This window comes from Cyrtonyx montezumae, unplaced genomic scaffold, assembly GCF_038088225.1.
Source record: "Cyrtonyx montezumae isolate F1298 unplaced genomic scaffold, pur_monq_1.0 scaffold_36, whole genome shotgun sequence".
Taxonomy (NCBI): Eukaryota; Metazoa; Chordata; class Aves; order Galliformes; family Odontophoridae; genus Cyrtonyx; species Cyrtonyx montezumae.
Genome location: NW_027072041.1, coordinates 12,310,868 through 12,329,904, shown reverse-complemented (window position 1 = coordinate 12,329,904; position 19,037 = coordinate 12,310,868). Strand labels below are relative to the sequence as shown.

At 38.1% G+C, this 19,037-nt stretch overlaps 1 protein-coding gene across 1 annotated transcript in view; it reads right to left on the bottom strand.

Annotated features, from left to right (window-relative positions):
- Positions 1-691: 691 nt before the first annotated feature.
- MCTP1 (multiple C2 and transmembrane domain containing 1) overlaps positions 692-19,037 on the bottom strand; it is a 193,727-nt gene continuing 175,381 nt past the window's right edge. The window contains exons 19-23 of the mRNA XM_065745475.1: positions 13,578-13,640; positions 9,049-9,152; positions 5,572-5,681; positions 3,668-3,765; positions 692-2,654 (exon numbers count right to left, since the gene is read on the bottom strand). Coding sequence (XP_065601547.1) covers positions 2,583-2,654; positions 3,668-3,765; positions 5,572-5,681; positions 9,049-9,152; positions 13,578-13,640 — 447 coding nt within the window. The 3' untranslated portion in view covers positions 692-2,582. The remainder of the gene's footprint in view (positions 2,655-3,667; positions 3,766-5,571; positions 5,682-9,048; positions 9,153-13,577; positions 13,641-19,037) is intronic.

The window sequence follows — 19,037 nt, the reverse complement described above, 5'->3', positions numbered from 1 at the left end:
GTTTTCTGACTAATAGAAGTCACTGTACTTTGAGTTATCAGCAGAAACGTAACTGAACCTTGGGCAAATAGCCTGCAATGGATCTGGAGTGCTCTAACACTTAACTTTAAGTGAAGTGTGGAATCACATACACTTTCTTTCCCTAGAGCAAAAAGAATTTAACGAGAGTGAGATACACTGTTCTTTCCTGATGCGTATGCATTGAAAAGATGCTAAGAAATAATAGCAGGCAAATCTAGCAAGGAACTGTGTTCAGAATACATGTAGAAATCAAAGATGCACTGAAATATTTACAGTATAAGGCAATACCAAAACTCTAAAGATGCCTCTCCTGCAAAAAGAAACTTAAAGTATTGAAAAAGTGTCACACAACAACCTATTTTAAAACAGTATTTTAAAAGAGAGGCATTAACAGTGATTTAGCAAGTTTCAAGAAAATGATGTTCCCCTCCACCTGCCCCCTACAGTTACATTTTAGAGGCTCAGAACAAACAGACCCTGCACACAGAGATATAATGTTTTCAATCATTCACCCTTCATTCCATACCGCAGGACTTCAAAAAAGTTGCATTCTACAGTGAGTAGAGAGATGCTTAAAACTGTGTTTAATGCAGAAAACGTGTGTTCAAGACATTACCACCAAAGAAGACATCAGAAATTGAGTACAGAAAAAACAAAACAAAACAAAAAAAACCGTCAGATGGAGATTGCATACAAAATGATGGGTAATTTTAAGAAGGTACAAGGCTTGCAATGTATCAAAGAACTGAGGAAAACCAAAAAATGGCAACAAATATTTGCACATTGTCCAGTCAAAAGTTTGCTTCTTGTTTTTGTTTTTTTGTTTTTTGTTTTTTTGTTTTTTGTTTTAAACAAGGCTCACAAATAAACCTGTTTGTCAACAATAGTAAGCTACTCTCTGGGTAACATACAGTGCAAAGATGGCTACATAAGCTTTGCAAATAAATCCATTTAAAATCATGACATAACAGTAGCATATTTAGGCCTAACACTTTCTAAAGAATGGTTGATTGGCATTTTTTCAAACACAAGAAACGAGATCAAAATAACTCATATCAGAAGTTGGCCGTCAGTGTATCTATAAAATAAATTCAGAACGATCTTTCAGGAGCAATGCAACTAACATAGAATTCTTTAGACAAAGATATATACATCTGCTTGCAAAGTATTTCTAATAGTCTCTTCAAAAAGTATTGTCAGAGTAGTGCAATATAACTTCATCAGCAATTGCAACCAACAAGAGGTAACCCATGGAGAACAACAGGGAAAACTCCTCTGGAGGATGGAGTTCTGCAGCCTCCCCTGGGCAGAAATCCCCTTTAGAGTCACTGGGAGCTACGACTAAAGAGCTGTGCACAGAAAAGTCCCCTTGGAATGAGCTCTCTGCTCTCAACCCAGGGAACTGAGCGTGGAAGTCTACAAGCGGAATCAGAATATATCCCCAAGCACTCGTTACGCAGTGGCCACTAAAACCATTGAAATGTAAACCTTTCCTACTCTAAGTTCCTTTCAATTTATAAAACAATGCAGTTTCCATGCAGTAGGGCACAATTGTTATCAGAACTGATGACATATCAGCTAACAAAATAGTCAGTTTAACCATGACTGCATCATTTCTTCTACTCCGTTATTTCACACTGGTAACATGTAATATGTTACAGCATAGAGCACATATAAATATGATCGTGTGACTTAAAAGCAAAAACATTTTCTGCAAGATTTCCATAGTAAAATAGTCACGTGCACAAAGGGTGTTCATAGCATGACACCCAAAGCAACATGGAGATAGTACAATAGTATTTCCATTACAGCAGAACTATGGACTTAATTCACTAAACTATGTAGTACAAATGAAGATTACAGGTACATATAAAAAAATCAGTTAGATAGGCAATCAATTAGAAACCTGGCAGTATTTTGAGAGAGACAGAGATCTTCAGGTCTTATAATGGAATGATTAAAATGGCAGGAACTTCACTGGGGAACTCCAAAGAGAGATTTGCACTTGGAGTTTCTCATTATCTTCTAAGTAGCCCTACTGCACAGGAGTACATTGCACCAGAAGTTAACACCAGGGTCTGGAGTTGAGAAAAACTGCTAAAACTTAAGTGCAGTAGGTTTCACTATGTTGTATTTCTGTTGAGATGTATAAAACATAGAAAACTGTAACGGTGACTACCTGGATAAAATATTACGGTTCACAAATAAAATCTGACAGAACTTTTGAGTCAGATTTGAACTGATACCTTTTGTAGATTTCACTGGCATGATTTGAGTATTTCAGATGTCTCTGACCATTGAGTAGCAGTGCATTTTTACCACTCTACATTGACTTCTTCATCATGTTATGCTATTCCAAACAGCAACAGCCTTACTTGAAACCTTCATCAAATGTGTCTTTACAGTGCTAAATATATATTCAATGAAAAACAACTTTACATAGTATTTACAAATTCTCCCCGTTAGAAAAAAAAGGCAAAATAAATATAAAGCTTAGAGAAAGGAAATGCTGCTTAAGCTATAGGCTTCTTCTTTTGTTGTCCTCCAGCAGATGTTAGTCTCTAGCCAGGGTTGTTTTTCTTCCTCTTGCTTGGGCTGTGACTGGGATCTTGTTTCAGTTCATGATATTGCACCTGTTTTAACACAACATTTAGAAACTTGTCACTTGCTAGAAAGAGAAAGAAAGAGTTCTATCTCTTTTTTCCAAGGTGAAGTGAAAAAACAGTACAAACTATTCCCCTGCAAACTATGGGATCTACAGCTATGATTCAATAACAGAATGATAGCGCCAAATTAAGAAGGAAAAACACGATTAGGAAAATCTTGCCAGGAAGTAAGGCTCAACTGATGTAAGCTTTTAAAAAGGCAACCTTTTTATTTTTCTTCCAAGAAATATGAAATAAAATAAATACTACCATCTCTAATGAGCTGAATGAATTTTCTCTGCCATTTGTCTCGTAAAAACATGTTTTCAAAGGCTTAACAATGAGTGCATCAGATTCACATCAGGCATGTGCACAAGCACCTCTTATTTATACCAGTAACCATTACCAGAAATATGGAAAGTGTATAATCATTGTGATACTGGAGGTGATTTATGTGTCCAACATATCACAATGTTTGCATCTATGCAAGGGTTTATATACTTCACTATAAAATCCTGTCATTCACAACTAGGTCACTTTTAAAGAATCTTATTGTCTCAGTTGAACTGTAGCCAAAAATCTTCACCTGTGAAGTACAAAGAGCTTCACAGGATATAGGGCACTGGCTTCTGGCATTGTTCGACCCTCCTTTGGCCTCTCTGTATGCCTTAATGGCCCCAGGTAGCAGTGTTTCCTACAAAAAAATCACTGCAGTGCCTCATCTCTGGAGGATGCTCAACACAAGTTCTACCACCTACTAACATTTTCCAAACACTTCTACAGATTTCCTGTAAGCATAATGGATATAGTAGCTAGCTGCTACAGGACAAAGGACCACACACTCCTTAAGGCTCAGGGCCTATATCACACTTGAGTTTCAATTTCTTTAAGCCAAAGAAAGTGAAATCAAAACAATAGCTTTATATATACATATATTTAAATCAGAGAATCATGATGTCATATGTTGAATTAATATTTAACAACTTAAAAACTGTACACACCACTTGCACATCTGAAGGAACTCTGGACAGAAAGTCAAGTAGCTCATTGTTATCAATTGCATATGGACTTCGGAGCTTCTTTGTAAATTTATTGATACCTGCAGGAATGAGCATTCAGATGTTACTACAGTCAGCTTTAACTCAGTAGATATACATACACAGAGAAAATCCTTAGGAGAAATGGCTTAGGATCAATTTCCAAGCCTGATACTAGCATTAGCGAATGGATGCACAAACTATAAACTCATCCTCTAGCAGACATCATCTGCTGTTGTAGCTCCCTCCAGTTCTTTTTAGAGGTACATTTCAACTCCTCTAATAGTTGTAAACAAATTGGACTGAGAACTCTCTTTAGAATGGGAACCATTCTTCATTATGCAAAGGTTGGGAGGAAGAGAGGAATAACATAATCTCCATCCCTACAGTGGATAGGACTAGTAATGGAGGATTTGATAACAGGTTAGATAAAAGGAATATCTTTCTAGAGCTATGGCTGATGAAGCAGATGGTAAGTAGCTCACCATATCAAGGTTGAAGGAAGAAGTAACACAAACCTCTGTCTGGGAATGACAGATACAGATGTAAAAAGTAAAAGCTATTTCTTACTCGAGGCAGAGACATAAACATAGATTTCTCTTTGAAGTGTAGAACCTCCCAAGGTATTGCAGGGGGTGGCTGTCAGTTGCCTCTCAAACAACAACATTGACTTAACTCTTTTGTGGGTCTTGGTGAGGTATTACAAGCTTAAATTCTTGCAGAAAATCAAGGGGATGTACCACGTTGAGTGTATAGGAGGCCAGATCTGACCAAGAAAACTGCAGAACAAGTACTTTAAACAAAAGACCTAGTGTTTCATCTGTGGTAGGAAGAGTGCAACTCTGGGAATAAATTTAAAGTGGGGGTTGCATCCAAGCAACACAGGGTATGGGAATAAATGAAATTCCAATGCAGGAAAAGACAGTATAGCAGACTATATTTGATCCTTTTAGCTCTTTCTTTAGTTGTTCAAATCCTCATCATGAGCGCTTCTCTATTATGTGTATTCTGCTGCACTGATCTGTAAAGACTCTGCAAGAACTGTTCCAATCCTGGCTGATATACAATAAACATAGCCTCTGAAGTCATTTCAGTGATTTTATGTTCCTTGAATTCAAAAGTTCTTTACAAAGGCATGATTATTTCCCTCAGAAAAGATTTAACTGAGACAGTGTTCTTCACAAGTTTACACTACTGAGTTAAGGGTACAGCTGCTGGTGATGCACGATGTATAAGAAATGAACAAATGCAGATTTAATAGCATAATTTACAACAGATGAAGTAGTGGTACTGTCTAAAATCAGTATAAAGAATAAACATAAGGAAAAGCGATGAGAGTTTGGCTCGATCACAATTCCATCCCCAGGGCCTGCTCTCCAGATCCTCAGTTTAATATCATTATCAACTGGACAGATACAGTGCGTATCTTTCCTTCAGACTTAAGGTGACCTTTTAAACAGGTTTCTTGTTGCTATGTTTACATATACTTTCATAAGATGAAGTACTGCAGTAAAAAAGGCATATTGTCCTGAATGCACTGTATAGATTGAAATGCCTCTGTCTGTGTATAAGTAAGTGGTGAAAATAAATCAGAGTAATATTTAGACAAAGCTACACTTTGATATATGAAGAATCCTCATGGCTACATGTTTATAGTATAATGAAGTCTAGAATGCCAGCTGAGAAAAATGTATTTTTCAGGTGGGCCTAAATCTTTACGCAGTTGTGATTTTTAACTAACATGTCAGTTTCCATCATGGAGAAGCTTCATGACTATAAATACAGAAAAGTACTGACAATGTAAGTCATCCCTTTCTAAAACAGATTTTTCTAAGTGGCACAGACAGTTAAAAAAAGGCTTTACTTACCCCAGACAAGGACAATGTATCTCAGTGGAATGAAATACAGGATGACTGTGAACACACAGAGGGCAACAATTGCCAGCCAGCTCAGGAATGGGACAGTCCAGTTGAATGTGCTAAGTGAAAGATTAATAAAAGTCAGAACTTGGGTCACCCGATAAAATCCATACTGGGTAGGAAAGGGGAGGAGTACCAGTTTCCATTAGTGACAACAAACTCAAACTACAAATAAATGCATGGTTTGCTGGGACGATGTTTGGTTCCATTCTCAAATAAAAAGAAAGGATGTCCTGGCATCACCACTGCCCCACTGAATGGCATGACTCTCTAAAGGAAAGGTGCTCAGCTTTATAAAATTTCTGTGCTTGTGCCCACTTTCAGCACTGGACAAGATGAACATTTCCAGTCTCTGCAAATGTATTTGGTCAGGCAACAGTGATCTCCATTTTCAGCTCATCTTTCCTTGACCAGAAAGGTTAGGAAGTAGGAAGAAGGTTGTGGAAAAGGGGGAGATAGAACAATTGGTCCTGAAGCCAGGGATAATACAACATCAGGGGACAAAAGAAGAAGAACAAAAAAAAACCAAAAACCAAAAAACAAACAAACAAAAAAAAACCCAAACAAACAAACAAACAAACAAAAAAAACACTTTGAGGGGGAGGAGAAAAATTAAGAAAGGTTTTAATAAATAAAAATAAAAAAGGAGTGGAGGGGACTGGCATAAGGTAAAGTACATTACAGGAAAAGGCACAAAAAAAAATCGTCATTCCAGATAAAAATAAAATCAAATGGATGTTCTTTGAATAAAGGAGGAAAATTTCTGGGATCCCACCAGGCTTTCAGGGCACTGACTTTACAAAAAAAGCTCCAGATTAAAAATGCCCTTAACAAGAGTTCAAAATTCTATTACTTGATATTCTATTACTTGATAAAAAACTGCTGATCACCTCATTTTGCAGAGGTTGATGCATGGGCAGAATAAGCGAAAGCTAATAAGTCTGGAAATAGCCACGTTATGGCCCCCCAGTCTCTACGGGCAGGGAAGAAGAGAAAGGACAGATGGTCAGCTTAGATGTGTGTCCCATGGGAACACCAGTACAGGGAGCTTGACTAAGCGGGCTTGCACCATGAAAGCACAACCATGTCAAAGGTGCAGCATGACATTTATGCAGAAGGAATATGCAGCTTTGACTCTAAGCAGCTTGATGATACCCTTTAAAGTATTACCACTGACTATATGCCCAATCAGTGCAATTACATTATTTTGGCTTCTCTGGCTGAATAATTGCAATTATCTGAATTGCTAGCCATATTTTTCATAATGAGCTCTGGCTTCATGTGTTTATTTGTCTTCTTTTCTCCCTGGCAATTTTGACATGTCTCCAGAGTGAACATTATGTAGTGTCACTTGGTGTGGGATCACTCCCGCTCTCCTCAAGGGACACCTGCTCTTTTCCCCTCTTCTGCATGCATTTGGGATGAACAGAAGGTTGAGGGTCTGCTCATGTTCCTGTGACTCGGCTTTGTGCAATGGATCACAGACACGCCATGTGTGGGAACACTGGCTCCTCACTTAGCAAACCTCCTTATGTGCTGTGTTAGCACAGTATTCAGTACAGGTTTCCCATTATAGTTTAAGGAACAAATTACAGAGATTTACAGGAAGATTAGGTCTCACTATGCTTAGAAAATTCTGTTGCTCTCATCTGGTATATAACAGAACAAACCCTACTTCCAAAGTGCACAATTTGAAAAACTTAATCATCAACTTCCATAAGCAGTCTTCTGATAAAGGACTTCTTTTACAGAGGCTCATTTTACTTTTCTGGGAAACTTCTGCAGCACACTGTGCTTACATCTGCCTCTGCTGCTGCGAATGTGGCCTGTTTGGAAGCATCCCTGTGAGAACATTTCCTGCAGCCTGACCTCCACCCAATATATCAGTTCTCAAAGACTTCCTTACAACAGCATTTATTTTGGGATCATATCCCTCTGTACAGGCTATGGTCTTAAAAGCTGGGAACACCAAGGCAGTGTGCATTGCATCGAGTAGTGCAAAAAAAGTAAAGAAAGAACAAACTCCAGATGCCTTGTGCTCAGAGTATACGGAAACCAAGCAAGGACACACAGCTTTAATTTCCTTTAAGACATGTGAAGTGCATCAGCAGAAACTTTATAGCAAGACTATCCAGCATGGCTCACAAGATACCTTTCTGCCTACCCTCCCTGCCACAGTGGAAAGGAGGCTGTGAACACTCCTCATGATTCTTCATCTTGCAAGTCTCTGCTCTCAGCTTTTGAAGGGCAGAAAGCCTGAACCGTTCTGTCCCTGCTTCTCAACCAACAGTGCGTCTTGAAAGAGCTCTTATGATGTCAAACTAAAGTCCTTAGACTGCTGCTCAGTGACCATGCAAAAAAACACACCAAACTTCCTGTCATAAATCTCATGCCTTTCTTGCTTAAGGTCTAAACTTGTTGGCAGTCCTTTTATATCTTCTATATAGTGTTATAAATTACATATAATCCAATAGGAAAGGTTTTCCTAAGCAGAACATCTGCAGCAAATGAACATGTATATCGTAGAAACACAGAGTCATTAAAGGTTGGAAAACACCACCAGGATCATCATGTCCATCCCAAACCCACCTGCATCATTATGTCCCTCAATGCCACATCCACACAGGTCTCAAACACCTCCAGGGACAGTGACTTTACCACCTGCCAGGGCTGCCTGTTCATCACCACTCTTTCAGAAAATAAATTTTTCCTTATACCCAACCTGAACCTCCCTGGTACAACTTGCAGCTATTACCTCTCATTCTATCACTGCTAGCTGGGAAAAAAGTCCAACCCCCACCTCACCACAGCCTCCTTTCAGGTTGTTATAGAGAGCAATAAGGTCTCTTCTGAGCTTTCTCTTCTCCAGACTGAACCATCCCAGTTCTCTCAGCAGCTCCCCATAAGACTTATGTTCCAGACCCTTCCAGCCTCGTTGCCCTTCTCTGAACATACTCCAGAGCCTCCATGTCTTTCTAGTAGTGAAAGGCCTCAAACTGAACACAGTACTTGAGGTATGGCCTCATCAGAGCTGAGCAGAGAGGGCTGATCACTGCACTGCTCCTGCTGGCTGCATTACTTCTGATACAAGCCAGGATGCTGCTGGCCTTCATACATATATCCTGAATCCTCAGTTCAGCTCTGCTTATTTGCTTTATCAAAACTGCATTTTTATTACTACTTTTAAGTAACAGCTGTTGGATTCACAATAAGATTTTTATTCTGTTTCCCTTCAATGCCTTAATTCTGATATTTTCCTCCCAATTAATATATTTTGAATTCCAAAATTAATCTGGCAATATTGTCATTAAGTTAGGGCTGCACAGAGCAAAGCAAATAAGATGAGATTTAAGAACAGATTGGCCAAAATTGAATACCTCCCATGAATGGCAGTAGAGAACAATTCAGCACCACATCAGCACTTACTTCTTTATCCTTTCTCCAAAGGAAGCGACTTCATCAAGGATATTCTGGACACTAACACACACCTCTTGAATGGCATACAGTTTATCCATAAATCCTTTTTCTCGCTGTCCTAAAGGAAAAAATAATAGTTATTACACAAAAACAAATCTGTAGTAAGTATGCCATGCATCCATCCTTGATGTTTCAGAAGAGTTGCTTCGTTTAGCACAGGAAAGGCACACAGAGCAGTCTGTGCCATATGTCTCTTTCTTAAAACCCAATCTCACATACCTACCATGCACAGTGAATCTCTGCCAGCCCTTCAGCACACTCTGTGCTGCCTTCAGTCCGTTGGCCATGAGCACAGCAGCACAGGGGCTGCCATAATTTACTGTGTGACGGCATGTGGCACACACCCCACAAACCCGTGCCTGCCATACAGTGTGCTGGACAAGTCCTACTTGATAATATTCAAGTGCATGAAATGTATTGGAGATGTAACTCCAAGCTATCTCTAATCCCAGGCAGGCTGTAGCATCAAGTCCACACATAGACAGAATTCAACAAAAATGCTGAGTTAGATGGGCTTAAAACCAGGCATCACTCCAGCAAAAAATGACCGTTCTCTTCATTTTTATTGACTACAAGGGAAGTCAGAAGTGTTACTCAACATTTCCGTTGATTAATGTCATATTATACTTTCTAGGTTAATTTGACTAGTGCCTTTCCAAAACATGAAAAGTAAATAAAAATATTTCAAGATTAGCCAAAAGCAGCAAAATCTTTGACAAAAAAAAGTAGTTGTTCAGCACTTTGCTGTATCAACCAACTTACAGTAGTCTCTGCAATTGACTCCAAAGACAAGCACCTAAGAAATTAGAATAGGTTATACTGCATTCTTCTTTTCTTCTCCTGATTCTTAAGCCAGCAAAATAAGCTTCCTTATTTTGTTGACATTTTTGCTGCCTTTCTAAGCCAGACTGGTTGTGGAAAATATCACATAACATTAGATCATCTGAAGTTATTCTAGTGACACAGGTTCTGAAACTATATTGTCAAGAGTTGTAAAGACACTTAAAGAACACAGAACACAGATTGTTGAAAAATAAACCATTGTGAGAGAAAGAGCGCAATAGTAAAACTACTTCCAGTGACCGAATGTAACTTAATCCAACAACTCAGAGACAGTAGAAAAAGTCAGATTCTGAAGAAACAGAAGAGGTCTTTTGTTCTTATTTAAGATTAGTAATTATTTATATCACAAATAAATGTTTCTGTAGATGACCACAATCACAACCACTAACACAAAAACTCAACTAATGCTGTAAAACTGAATGGTTTTTTAAATTAATTATTTAAAACTTATTACAGTCTTGAAGCATTCACTGTGAGAGTACGATCACCCTCAGAGATACAGCTTCTGAGAGGTGCAAAATATATCTAATGCATTTAATTTAAATATTTAATTAATTAATTAAATATATGTAAGCTTTGTCTCTTTAGTTTAGATACACAATTTCTGCTGTTATCTTGATTTATAATTAGATTGTGTGAGAAAAGAATTATGCAAAAGAATTATAAAAAAAACAGTACTGGTTGTGACCATCTCCAGAACCCGAGGAGATTTAAGCAGACTTAAGAAGTTCTGAGGCTACTTTTCTTTAAAATATCTTTTGATACAAACTTGTACTTTTTTGAAAATACACCTGCTCTAAGTCATTCCTAACAAAAGTACACAGAGAAGAGAAGAGAAGAGAAGAGAAGGAGAAGAGAAGAGAAGAGAAGAGAGAGAAGAGAAGAGAAGAGAAGAGAAGAGAAGAGAAGAGAAGAGAAGAGAAGAGAAGAGAAGAGAAGAGAAGAGAAAGAAGAGAAGAGAAGAGAAAGAAGAGAAGAGAAGAGAAGAGAAGAGAAGAGAAGAGAAGAGAAGAGAAGAGAAGAGAAGAGAAGAGAAGAGAAGAGAAGAGAAGAGAAGAGAAGAGAAGAGAAGGAAGAGAAGAGAAGAGAAAGAGAAGAGAAGAGAAGAAGAGAAGAGAAGAGAAGAGGAAGAGAAGAGAAGAGAAGAGAAGAAAGAGAGAAGAGAGAGAGAAGAAAGAAGAGAAGAGAAGAGAAGAGAAGAGAAGAGAAGAGAAGAGAAGAGAAGAGAAGAGAAGAGAAGAGAAGAGAAGAGAAGAGAAGAAAGAGAAGAGAAGAGAAGAGAGAGAAGAAGAGAAAGAAGAGAAGAGAAGAGAAGAGAAGAGAAGAGAAGAGAAGAGAAGAGAAGAGAAGAGAAGAGAAGAGAAGAGAAGAGAAGAGAAGAGAAGAGAAGAGAAGAGAAGAGAAGAGAGAAGAGAAGAGAAGGAGAAGAGAAGAGAAGAGAAGAGAAGAGAAGAGAAGAGAAGAGAAGAGAAGAGAAGAGAAGAGAAGAATGGAAAAGATGGAAAAGATGGAAAAGAATAGAAAAGAATGGAAAAGAAAAAAAAGGAAAAGAAAAGAGAAGAGAAGGGAGGGAAGGAAAGGAAAGAAAAAAGAAAAAGTCACTATTTCCAACCTCCATGCTTTCTGAACTTAACAGAAAATTTGCTGACATAGTCTATGGGAGAATAGATAAAAACAGCACAGGAAAGTGGAGGTGGCCAGAAGTACCAAGGCTCAGCTTTACTTAAACTAATTACACATGCCCCATAACTATTAAGAGCTTTTTATTTCTTTTCTGCAAAGATTTGTGGAGAAAATAATCTGGGCTAGGGAAAGGCTGCACTTATTTTCCACCATCAAGATGCTGTATTAGCAAATACAGCTTATGAGCCACCTTGAGCAAACCTAATAACCTATTTTTCAAACAGTACTGATATTTTCTTTCCAAAGAAAGATGGGCTGTGACTGGAATCAATATCATCATCTGTATGGCTACAATTGCCAAGTTTCTGGAAACAACTGTCATTTAAAATAGTAGATAAAATTTATTATACAAAGCCACCAACAGCCTTATTACTATTTAATTTCCGGTGATTTGTTTGCTATCAGAATGCTCAAGGTATCTGAAAAGCAAGATGCTTGCTAGGGGATGGCTTTAAGTATAAACTGCGAGAGCAATGTCAAATTGATGGTGACAGTCCTGACTGGAATTTACAAAAGGGAACGAGCACAAAGTAAAGACTCAAAACCAAGTCCTCTTCCTACTTTGCAGTAAAAATGTACATTACAGATTTATATACTGTTTGGCCAATAGTAATATTTAATTCTTGTATGTGTTTTTCAGCCAAAACTGTATTTTTTATCCAGTGAAGCAAAACAAAGTAAATGACTTGCTCAGGATTGCATGGAGCTGATTCACATCAATATCTGTGCACAACGCATGTTGTCTAAATCTCTTTATTCAGTGCACTGTGTTTGGCCCCATATAAAGCAGGGTGATTTAGGAAAGGATTACGCCTCTAAGCCCAAACGTCTCTCTCCTTTAGGCTGAAGTGCATTTACAAGACAAACATTTCAAAAGCAAGTTAAAGCAGGAGAAATAAGCCAGACTTAAAAGTGAAATTTTGCTAAAGTTAATGGAGTTAGAAGCAGTGGAAAAAAAAAGAGCTTTAAGTGACAGAAAACATTTTTAGGATAAAGACCTGAATGCCTTATGGTAGATAACTGTCCTACTAACAAACTGCTATGATGGAGCTTATGTTAGGCATTTGTCCTATTAATAAACTTAGATGCTTAGATGTTGGAGAGAAAGGCGTGGTCATAAAAAAGAAAAATCATACAAAAATCTGAGTATTTCATTCAGGATTAGTAGATTTTGAAACTGTGAGGAGATGTTCTCTCAAAAAGGACATTTCAAAAACACCCCTTGTTGTCCAAGTGAATGAGAGTGATAAAGTACTGCTGTATAAACCAAAATGGCTGAGATAAAACCAGACCCATAAGAACACAAATGGACATCACACCATCACTGGCCAGGAGCTGCAATCTTCACATTGCAGTTCTAAGAAAGTGTTATGTTCTTGTCAGTTGGTCACAAGAAGATGTGTGCTATTCCTTGCTTGTGTCACTTTCCCATGGCTAGAAAAACACTGGAGATGGCAAGGTCAGCAAGGAATCACTCTAATCATTCCTTGGCTGCTAGTAAAAAATCTACACATCTCTGGCTGTTTAATACTGTGCAAGGCCTGGTTGCTGCCTAAAACCTGTGACAAGAGAATAATGGCCTCAGGAACTACCACCTTGGCTCTAACCTTTTTTTTTTTTTTTTGGGGGGGGGAGGGAAGGCTGCTAAGAAGACAACGAGTCTACAATAATCCATTTCTGGAGACATTTGATCTCTTCCAGATCTTCTGAACTGCTATCAAAAGGCTTCAGAACTGGTGATGGATACATGAGTAAGTCATTCTTTTTCTCAGGGAAATAGAAACAGAGCATGCAACCAAGACAATTATTCAAGCCCACTTTGCAAGTGAGATCACGAGGTAAAGCTGAAAGGTCTGTAGCACCCGCAAAGGTGCACTAGGTGACCTGAAACAGGCCTCCTCTATTATGTCTGTAATGAACAGAGAGGGTCAGGTTGTTTTAATTGTTCTTACCTCTTGAAGGATGCCACTTGTGGAGTACCATAACCATGTTATCTTGTCACTCCTGGGAAGACTCTTGGAAGAGATTAAAATCCTTCAATGGGAGCTTAACAATTTATAAGATCCCACCCTTCCACTGAGGCATCTTACAACTTTTCAGATCATAGACCGTTAGTTCTTTTAAGTAGCGACTGACTGTGTGCCAGGTACCAGCATGTGGTCTCAGTACCAATAACAACAATAAAAAAAACTAGATAGTGCTCAAGCCAATCTGAAAGGGAACAATCAGAGCAGGCTTTCCACAGTGCTAACACAATTTAACATGGACATCCTATCTAAGGGTTATCTCAGACAACTAGAATTGAGTTTTTAAGCTGTGGACTTATTTTTCACCTCAGTACCTGTTAATGCATCTTCAGTGACTATATTTGTAAAAAGCAGATCCGTTGTTTACAAATGCTACGTATTTCATCTACCTGCTAGCTTCAGTCTTTACATGTTAATTTTACTACAGAGAACAATATGAAGAGAAAAGATCTGAAAATAACTTCTGATGAGGAAATGAAAATCAGGCTGAGGATTTCTAAAATACAGAGAAAACCATATTGTTATTAAAAGAGTAGGGTTTTACAGAGATACATGGTATTTTTGGTCATGATTATTAAAGAAAAGAGTAATAAAATGTTATTATCTACTGAGCATTCAATATTTTAAACACATAAAGCAAGCACAATAGAAACCACATAAACATGGACAAAAACACTGACTTCACTGTTTATGAAGACACCATGCCTGGGAGCATGAAGATTACAATGATCTGGTGGCATTTTTTCTCCAACATACAGTGAGAATTTAAAAAAACCATTCTGAACCTTCTGTAACTTTCTAGCACTACCACCTATGTAACAAATTGGGCTCTTTTTGTATATAAGGAACGGCTACAGTAATAGAACATAAATACATAATAAAAAAAAAGTCAAGAGGAATAGCAATAACTCTGAGGGGAAAGGTGGTATTACAAGCTTTCTATGAAGTAAGAAAAAAATGGCAATTCTCATATAGTTCAAACGATTGATTTTTATTTTTTTTTTTGCCAAAAATTTATTTTCCTTGTTTGTTTGTTTTTTGTTTGTTTTTGTTTTTTGTTTTCCCCAGCTCAGCTCCATAATATTGCCTATTTCTGGTCCTTTCTGCTCTGTCCTTCATAGAGCATTTTAGTACAGAAACATGAATGCTCCAGATAAATCAAATACATAAATTCAGAGGAGTTCCATATTAACGGACTTGCCATTTCACTGAAGGGCCATCTAGTGGGAGGAAACAAGAACATAAATTTTCACTGCATGATAACTTTTTGGCTAATGGCTGTAGTTGTGGTGATAGATTAAACAATGTCAGTTAATGGTGTACTTGTCTTGACTTTAGTTTGGTTTGGAAGTTGTTTGAGACTGAATCCCACAGTCCTGACCAGAATGATGACTGAAAGGACCACAAGAACTCAAAAGCAAAAAAACACAGTACAATCATCATATCATTAGCCCTATTTCAGCCCAAGAGGAATCCTACCATCTTCAGAGCAAAAACTACGAAATAATGTTCCAAAGATAATGCAGACACATGCACATTTCAAAGGGCAGCTACAATTACTCAAGACATCTATCAAATATTAATAAATCGAAGAAAGATGTCCAAAAATACTGCCTATTTAATATAAATCTCCTGGATGAAAGTTCAAGTTGTGCTTTTGAAAATTACATAATGTGGAAGAACAGTTTAGCATTTGAGGCAAAACAATACAAACAAGAAGAAAAGAGCGGCATCTGGAAAATTTCCCTGCAAGTATCCTGGGCATACAGTGGGCAAGGAGAGATGTGTGAACCACAACTTCTGTATTCTTTTGGAGGAAAACCCAGAGAAAAGCCTGATAAGGCTTCACTGGTCATTTTCTCAGTAGCTGCTTACTTCACTGGAAAGAAAGCCTCCCCTTGTTTATTAGGAACTACTGAAATTTTGGAAGAGAACTAAATCTGAGCCATCTCATGAAGGTTGCTTGGCCCCATGAATATGCAAAATCACAGTGTAGGGTAATTTATAACAATGTGATTTTAATGTCTAACTACTACAGTGTTCTATATTCACATGAAATAAGCTGCAGCATACATAATGTCTCAGAAGGAAAAAAAAAAGCAAAAAAAAGCACACATTTATGCTGGACACAGTAAATTATACTCTGAAAATTTCTGAAAATGTAGTTTTCATGTTCTGTTATTGTACTGTAGATTACAGTGCTAGAAAGCAGAAGAGTTGCTCAAAGGCAAATCTATGCACAAATGTTTTTTTACACCCCTCCCCCCCCCCCAATAAAACTAAAACTTGTAGCTAAACCAAAAACACTGTGTACTGTATGTATGTATATGTTAATTTACAGTAGAAGACCTGCTATTAAAAGCTACCAGCTTTCATCACCTTAGGTGAATTGACTTGTGAGAAATTAATAACGCTTAGTTGAAAAGATAATGAATAGGAATACTGTAGAAGGAAAAAAGGAAAGCAAATTACTGTTAGAATTTAACACAACATTTAGATGATTAATGTAATGTTAGAATGATATCTGAATTAAAAAAATGGCCTGAAACACAGAAGTTTGCTAGACTTCAGGCAATATTAACGTGACCACTGAGTACTCATAACACAGAAGCTATACTGGATCAAAAATAATGCTGTTAACACGAAATCTTACAAACAAAGCAGAAAAAAGCTATCTAATTTACACAAGATGAAAAATAGGTGTTTAATGGAATTTATGTGCTTTCCTAGAGAAACAAATAAACAAAGAACTTTAACCAGTCACCCTATCTCATGCATTTCCCCAGAGAACATTTTTTTTCATCATCATCTCCTAACTTGCATGCTCTCTGTTTGAAAACTGGAAAGTGCCAAGATCCACAGATACACAAACGCTAGGAGGAGAAGGGCTAGGAAACCTGCTGGGAGTAATAAGCTTGACAGCAAACCTACAAATCATCACAGTTTAACATTTTGGAGTGTGTATCAAGCTTTAAGCAAACAAATGGATAAGTGAGGAAAAGGGGCACTCAGCAGCATTCAGCATGTGGAAGACTGACGGTAGAGCTGGCATTCAAAACATTATGCATCCCCGTAGGAATTGGACCCTATTCAACATGGCTTACTTTCAGGAGACAAAACAACATTGTAAAGACAATTGGAGAGCATCTCTGCCTCTGAAATCCCCGATCCTTTCCTGACATTTTCACAGATGCCAGAAATCCATGTAGGATGACATCAGCTTCTAAGCTTTGCTGGCACCAGCTGCCCAGAGGTGGATATGAGTACCATGCCATCAACTCCTGCTTCCCTGATTCTGCCACCGCCATCTGATTGTGTCAGTGCATGATCCCTCGAAAGACACAGTCTGTTAAGAATAACATATTTTATTCCCATAGTTCTTTGCAGCAGAGAAGACTAATTAGGCCTCCAAAAAAAGCCATTAACTCTTCACTTTAGTACCACTCACAGAAGAAACAATCACTAGTCAAATGCACCAGAGTGCAAGAATTCAACAACAGCTCTCATCTTCAACTTTCAGCAAACAGCTTCTGTATTATTCACTGTCTGGTAAACAAAGTTTAAATGCTTTTCAGCCCTGGTTGCATTCTCAGTACCCATCTGCAGACCAACGGCAGCAGGGAATAAAGCCGCCACTGTATAATGTCTTTTTTTCTCATGTGTGCCTGCTTTCCATAGATTTCATTATTTGTCATGGATCTGCACTCATTGTCATATCTGGGGCACAGCAATTCTAAATAAACAGTGAGAAGAGCTGTGAAATTTGTATTGTCACTGAAACAACTGGCTGGGAGGATATACTGTACTCAACTTTTTCCAAAGAAAAGAAGAAACAGTAGATGTCACCCGTCCAGAAAAAGCTTGACACTATTCCATCCTGACAGTTTGAAATGAAACACACAAGCACTTTGGGTATTTAGGCTTTGTGGCAAACAGACCACAGTAAGCACCTGCACTGGACTAAAACAGCTTCTGTAAAGTGACACATTTGTGTAGGATGGTACTTAGAGTACCCAGTCTACACTACAGCTATTTGCAATTAAACATGTGGATGGACTGTTTGTTCACACTGTTACACAGCAGTCAGCAGTGAATACCCACACCAGAAAGCAACCAGAGGTCAAGCAGATGCTTGGACAGCCCCAGATGGTTTTCAGACATGGGTAGAGTTCAGTTGCTCCCCGTGTAACAGGACAGCTCCTTCTTCCTAACAATTCCTAATGGCTTTCTCCTTCCATGGGTCTGTCCATTCTCATTCTGAGCCTAAAAAAGCTTGAAGCACTGCTGTGAGAAGTTAAACAATTTCAACAAGAGTTCCCTCCAGAGCCTTTGGCAAACACCACTCAGTCTCCCATAATTTGTTATTGCTCATTTCACTGATTGGTTCTACAACTTCTTTTACTAACACTCCTGATTTGAAGCAGATTCTCTGCCACAATCTCTATGAAAATTCCTGCAAACTCATCCACAAGGAATACAGATGTAAGAAATTAGGAGCAGGCTTAAATTCAAGGCCCCCCTCCATGGTTGTTTTTCAAATACCATACACAGGGCTGTCTGAAGATCTGACAGTATTTGTGACTAATTTCTTCAAACTTAACAGAATGTAAAACCAGTGCAATCAATACTGGGAAAGCAAATGATAATTTACACAGTTCTCAAAAGAGATCTTTCAAAGGAAAAAAGGATACTAAAATAACGAAGCCAGGAGAAAGAGGTAAAAGAGCATACATATTTCAAAAGATTAATAGTGAACTATCATAAAATTTGCTACTAGAGCTGATGTTATTTAATATATTTATTAATCCACATAAAAAAGAAGGAAGGTTGAACTGCCAGATTTATAGCTGACAGGACTCCTTATGGAGGTGATGTCAAAAATAAGACAATAAGCAACAGAAAGTACCATTGCATTTTAATTTACGCAGATGACCACAGAATCACAGAACTGTAGGGGCTGGAAGGGACCTCCAGAGATCATCGAGTCCAACCCCCTGCCAAAGCAGCTCCCTAGCCCAGGTTGCACAGGTAGATGAATGAACACAGTCAAGGTATTCAAAACAATGAATGGTTTAGAGAAAGGAAACTGGGACTCTTGATTACTCTCATAAGGCAATAGTGAGAAATACCCTATGAAATTGATAGGCAGCAGAGGTAAGCTGATACAAGTTAATTTTCTACTCATACAACATAACGTTCACCAGTGGAACTCACTGCCAAAACAGCACTAACAGAAGAGCTTAATGAAACTAATAGCAGAATTAAGTAGTTAGACATTTTCCTATGAAGAAGATTATCAGAATAGTGCGTAGAACAACTATTATCCTTTCAGAGAAAAATACAATAAAGTTAGAACCTCTGATGGAACTCACACAGCAATGATAC